The sequence below is a fragment of the Lepus europaeus genome, chromosome 5, assembly GCF_033115175.1.
Source record: "Lepus europaeus isolate LE1 chromosome 5, mLepTim1.pri, whole genome shotgun sequence".
NCBI lineage: Eukaryota > Metazoa > Chordata > Mammalia > Lagomorpha > Leporidae > Lepus > Lepus europaeus.
The window spans coordinates 19,991,071-19,997,070 of record NC_084831.1 but is presented as its reverse complement, the minus strand read 5'-3'; the positions used below and the strand labels follow the sequence as shown (position 1 = coordinate 19,997,070).

Here is a 6,000-nt window from a genome sequence, read left to right as displayed (position 1 = left end):
TCAGCTCTGGGGCTCCTCGGGAGCCTCCACGCCCTCTTCGCCGGCGTTGTCGGCTGTCCAGAGCGTCAGGTTGTCTCGCAGCAGCTGCATGATGAGGGTGCTGTCCTTGTAGGAGTCCTCGCTGAGGGTGTGCAGGTCCGCCATGGCCTCGTCGAAAGTGGTCTTGGCCAGCGTGATGGCCTCCTCGGGGCTGTTGGCGATCTCGTAGTGGAAGACAGAGAAGTTCAGGGCCAGGCCCAGGCGGATGGGGTTGGTGGGCGGCATCTCCTTCTTGCTGATGTCCATGGCCTCCTGGTAGGCGGAGCGGGCCGAGTCGATGATGCGCTTCTTGTCGTCGCCGGTGGCCACCTCGGCCAGGTAGCGGTAGTAGTCGCCCTTCATCTTCAGGTAGAAGACGCGGCTCTCGGCCTCGCCTGCCTCCTTGATGAGGTGGGAGTCCAGCAGCCCCAGCACCGTGTCGCACACGCCGCGGAGCTCCTTCTCCACCTTCTCCCGGTACTCGCGCACCTCCGGGCCCTTCTCTTCCGAGCCCTCCTCCGTGCTCTTCTGCTCGATGCTGGACAGGACCCTCCAGGCCGCCCTCTGGCCGCCCACCACGTTCTTGTAGGCCACCGAGAGCAGGTTTCGCTCTTCACAGGAGAGCTCCTCGCCCTTTTCCACCGCGCCCTTCATGAAGGCCGCCATGTCCTCGTAGCGCTCAGCCTGCTCGGCCAGCTTGGCCTTCTGGATCAGACTGGCTCTCTCCATGGCTCTGGGGACAGAGAGACGGGCGGCGGGCGAGCTGGCTGCCTGGGGACCAAGGCTGGACTCTGTGCCTCTGCTGCTCTCAACCTGCCTTTTGGCTGGGTGGCTTGGCCTAGGCAAGGGTGGGGAGGGGCGGGGGGGCGGGACTGGGGCCCAGGACCTGCCTCCCTGTCTTCTCCCCACACCCTTTCCGGCTCTTCCTTAAAGGTAAAAGGGCCGGGATGTGGGGGTGAGTCATCGAACAGTCAGCAGGAGAAATCTGGGCGTGGGCCCCACCTGCACGGGCACCTCGCTGGGCTCCAGGCTGCCCCCTCCTGTCCAGCGCCCGCGTTAGGAAGCTGCCAGGAGCTAAGGACGGCTCAGCTACCTGGCGGCTTCGGCATAGCCTGTGGGCTCAGGTGGGTGCAGGAAGATGGGGTTGCTAATCCTGCCGGTGCACTGCCCCCCCCCCATTCAGGCGAGGTATCCCAAGCGCTTCCCTAGTCCTCATTGGGTGCAGCCCCCACCGTGACTGTGAGGTGTGCGGCCCTGACGTGGTGTGGGAGCCTCTTCACTCTCAGAGCTGTGAGACTTGCGCAGGGCCACACAGCTACCAAGTCCCTGCGGCTCTCTCCTGCACCCAACTTCCTTGGGCTTCTCTCCTATGGGCTCTGCACGCCAGGTCCCCTGCCCCCTCCGACCTGGGAGCTCCAGACTTTTAGAAGTGAGGCCCAGGCTTCTTCCTGAGTCTGCTGGGAGACAGTTCCCGCCCCAGGGCCTCAGCCGCGCAGGGTCCCCTCCGAGCTCCCAGAATGCTCCCCGAAGGGTGGCAGCTGTCAGGGTGCTACTTAATGACGTGTTTAACGAGCGGCCTCCGAGGCTCCAGCCGGGCCTGCGTAATTAGTCACCCAGTAGGTTCGTCGGACACCTTCCCCTTCACAGCACAATTTTCCCTTTCAAGTCGGTGGCCTGTTGCCACTTGTTGGAGGACTTCCCATGAGGTTCTCCAGGCCGGGTCAGCTGCCCCCTCCACGCCGCCTGCCATCACAGAGCAGCAGGGCTCACGAAGGGTCCCACTCTCCTTCCTGACTCAGCTTGTCCTCCGTCAGAGGCTGGGAAGCAGGCCACCTGGGTGCTCAGTCCAGTTTGGTCCCCCAGGGGGGACGCAGGCAACCCGGGGAGAGTCGGGGCCGAGGAGAAGGAGGTGGCGCTGACACACACCATTTTGTTTTATGGGGCAGCCGTGGAAGCTGAGTGACGCCTCCCCCCAGCCTGTCCCCAGAAGTTTCCTTGTCCCTTGCGCTTGACCACGGCCCCCGATCTGACCACAGCAGAGGTGTCGGAGCTGGAGACCTCTGTCACCAACCTCTGTCCCTGCTTGTGGGGGCCCAGTCCTCGAGTTTCACGTTGGCACTGAGCCAAGGAGGGTGGGTTCCTGTTTAGCTGCCCTGCCCCTAGCCAAAGCTTAGCTGGGACTCAGGGGTGCGGCTCCCGTCTGGGATTCAGCCAGCCTAATCCTTCAGCTGGGACCATTTCACAGGCCTGTGTCTGGGCCGGTTCCTCTCAGTGTCTGAACATTCACCTGGCTCCCGGAGAGTGGCCTGGGCCAGAACTCTGAGGATCCAGGATGACATCTGGCTCTCTGCCACAAGGGACAAGTTTGGGCCAGGCCTTCCAAGGCAGCAGACCCGCTGTTGGCCCGGACATCCTGACAGCTCTGCTCAAATCGGAGCGCTGACACAGAAGACGAAGGAAAGGAACTAGGCTCGAGTACCAGTTTAGCCAGAGTATCTGCTAGTGAAACTTCGTGTTTTTTTTTTTTCCCCCTCTTAACCTTTTTTTTTTTTTTTTTAATTTTTGGACAGGCAGAGTGGACAGTAGAGGGAGACAGAGAGAAAGGTCTTCCTTTTGCCATTGGTTCACCCTCCAATGGCTGCCGTGGCTGGCGCGCTGCGGCCGGTGCACCGCGCTGATCCGATGGCAGGAGCCAGGTGCTTCTCCTGGTCTCCCATGGGGTGCAGGGCCCAAGCACTTGGGCCATCCTCCACTGCACTCCCTGGCCACAGCAGAGAGCTGGCCTGGAAGAGGGGCAACTGGGACAGGATCGGTGCCCCGACCGGGACTAGAACCCGGTGTGCTGGCGCCGCAAGGTGGAGGATTAGCCTACTGAGCCACAGCGCCGGCCCTCTTAACCTTTATTCTCTCAGTTATTCTTTTTTTTTTTTTTTAATTTTTTTTGACAGGCAGAGTGGATAGTGAGAGAGAGAGACAGAGAGAAAGGTCTTCCTTTTGCCGTTGGTTCACCCTCCAATGGCCGCCGCGGTAGCGCGCTGCGGCCGGCGCACCGCGCTGTTCCGATGGCAGGAGCCAGGTGCTTCTCCTGGTCTCCCATGGGGTGCAGGGCCCAAGCACTTGGGCCATCCTCCACTGCACTCCCTGGCCACAGCAGAGAGCTGGCCTGGAAGAGGGGCAACCGGGACAGGATCGGTGCCCCGACCGGGACTAGAACCCGGTGTGCCGGCGCCGCAAGGCGGAGGATTAGCCTAGTGAGCCGCGGCGCCGGCTCTCTCAGTTATTCTTGCTGCATGTGTGTTATTTTGCTCTGAAAGACAGAGCGGCCTTGCATCTTTGGGATCAGACTGTCGAGTTGAATCCGCCTGTGGTGGTGACAGCCAGTGGCTCACCCTCTGAGCCTCAGCTCCTGGCAGTGTAAGATGGGGCTTTTGTGAGCATTAAATGAGTTCGTGGGAAGCACTTGCTAGAGTGGATGGTGACTACTGCTACATGAAGAAACCCAGCCAACTCCGTAGACATATACACACAGAGCTGGGTGCTGGCCGTGAGGAAGGGTCCCAGACCAGGCCCTGCCCACAAGGGAGAGGGGGCAGAGTTGCCCAGGCTTCCCTCTCCAAGGGATGAACTGTCAGGTGCACTCAGCTCTGCCGTCCCCTCTCCACCGGGCAGGCTCTGGGCCCTCAGGGAGCTTCCCTTGCACCAGTCAGCCAGCCAGGGCTTCCCTGGGCTTCCCCAAGTCCTGGGGGGGTTGGGGGTACCTGGAAGGCAGGGCCCAGCAGGCGTGGGAGTTTTGGAGCTTCTTCTGAATCCGAGGAGGGGCCTGGCTTAGCCCACGTGCTGTGACTGCCTCAGCTCAGCCCTGCGCGAGCGAGGCAGAGGGGGGCCCTCACTCTTCCTCCCGCTGGGCTGCAGGTCAGGGATGAATCCGGGAGCCAGGCAGCCGACACCTCCTGCCCGCTCTGGCCTGTTGCTCCTGACTCAGTTCCTGTCTCAGGTTCCTCCCTTTGCCTCCAGGCCTCCATTTCCCAAGCCCAGGAGCCCAGGCGGGCAGGAGGCAGCAGGCCCTAGCAGGGCTCAGAGCTCCACCGTGTGCTCCCTGAGTCAGCAGGGCAGGAGCTGGGGCTGCAGCCCAAAGGGGCTTTCCTCATGCTGCCTGCTGCCTCGGCACTTCTGTACAGGATCTGCCCCCGGCGGGCTCAAGGTCCCTGCACCCAGTCAAGCAGCCCCTTCAGCGGGTGGTAAAGGTCCCTGCACCCAGTCAAGCAGCCCCTTCAGCGGGTGGTAAAGGTCCCTGCACCCAGTCAAGCAGCCCCTTCAGCGGGTGGTAAAGGTCCCTGCACCCAGTCAAGCAGCCCCTTCAGCGGGTGGTATCAGCTCTGAAGGACTGTGATGTAGAAAAGGCAGCACCCGGCTGCTGTCTATCCCCACTGAGAACAGAGGCCAGGGCCAGGCGTTTGGTGTAGGGGTCAGAAGCCACTTGGGGCGCCCTCGTCTCACAGCAGTGTCCCTGGGTTTGCGTCTTGGATCCCCTGACAAGCCAGCTCCTTACGAATGTGCACGTTGGGAGGCAGCAGGGATGACACAGCGCTCTGGCTCCGGTCACCGTGTGGGCGACCCGGAGTGAGTTCTGGGCTCCTGGCTTCAGCCTGGCCCAGCCCCAGTCGTTGGGGCCATTTGGGAAGTGAACCAACAGATGGAAGATCTCTCTCTTCCTCCCTCTCTGCCTTTCAAATAAATTTAAAGAGGAAGGAAGGGAGGGGAGGAAGGAAGGAAGAGAAAGAATAGAGGACAGGGCTCTGATTACAACAGAAGAGACTGGGTAGATTCCAGAAAGAACTTCCTAGGGAGTTTTTCAGTCTTGCAACAAAAATTAAACCTGTGAGCAGAGGCAGCTGTAGCTCCTTCTCCCCCTCATTAGCTGTGGATGTAGCTGCCTGTGAGAAGAGCATGCCACTTCTTTTAAGTGATTCAGCTGTTTGAATCTTTCTCTTCTCAAGGCACTGCTGTTCAGAGTACCCCACATCTGCTGAACCAGTCCAGTCTGAGATAGCTTAGAGTTTATGGAAAGAGAACGGAGTGAGGTCAGCGTGTGGGACCACATCCCAGCTCTGCCGTAAGGCCTCGGGCAGGCCCCTTCCTGCCTCTGGGGGCTGGCCCCCATGATCTCAGCCCCTGCGAGCCATGGCCGTCTCTCATGTCGGGGTTTCTCAGAGACCCCGTCTGTGTTCACTCCGGGGTAGTGCAGACGAATCGAATCAGGTACTGGGGAAGAGCGTGGGTTCCAATCCTGCCTGCTGGGTACCTGGAGCAGTCCCTGTACCTCCCAAGCCTCAGTTCTTTTCTTCATGTGTCAAAAGGTCATTACCTTTCTTACAGGTCAAGGCACTTGGCAAGCCTTGCTAAATGCCAGTGGTCATTATGTTTTTTTGGTACAGCGGGTGTGCGCGTGTCTCTTTCCACATGGGGGGACAGCCTCTGGGGAGCGAGAAGGTTGCATGAGGGGGCTACCCTGGTTCAGGGTGTGACAGTCCCTGACTGGAGTTAAAACAGGGACCAGCTAAGGCCTAGAGGTCTCTCGTCCATAGGAGTAGAGGCGCCGCTGGCCCTTCTAGGTTCCTTCTGGCTTGTGTCTTTTAAAAATATCCAGGTCAGTAGCTGGCACTGTGGTGTAGCAGGTAACGCGGTGGCCTGCAGTGCCAGCATCCCATATGGGTGCCAGTTTGAGTCCCAGCTGCTCCACTTCCAATCTAGTTCTCTGCTATGGCCTGGGAAAGCAGTAGAAGATGGCCCAAGTGTTTGGGCCCCTGCACCCATGTGGGAGACCCGGAGGAAGCTCCTGGCTCCTGGCTTCGGATTGTTCGGATTGGCCCAGCTCCGGCCATTGCAGCTATTTGGGGGGTGAACCAGTGGATGGAAGACCTCTCTCTCTCTCTTTCTGCCTCTGCCTCTCTGTAACTCTTTCAAATAAATAAGTCTTAAAAA

At 60.1% G+C, this 6,000-nt stretch overlaps 1 protein-coding gene across 1 annotated transcript; it reads right to left on the bottom strand.

The window, feature by feature from the left end:
- SFN (stratifin) lies at positions 1-837 on the bottom strand. Its single transcript, XM_062193189.1, has one exon. The coding sequence runs from the start codon at positions 745-747 to the stop codon at positions 1-3; it is 747 nt and encodes a 248-aa protein (XP_062049173.1). The 5' UTR covers positions 748-837.
- Between the last annotated feature and the right edge of the window lie 5,163 nt (positions 838-6,000).

Excerpts from the sequence above, each read along its gene's own strand:
- SFN (XM_062193189.1), bottom strand. The coding sequence starts at position 747 with ATGGAGAGAGCCAGTCTGATCCAGAAGGCCAAGCTGGCCGAGCAGGCT.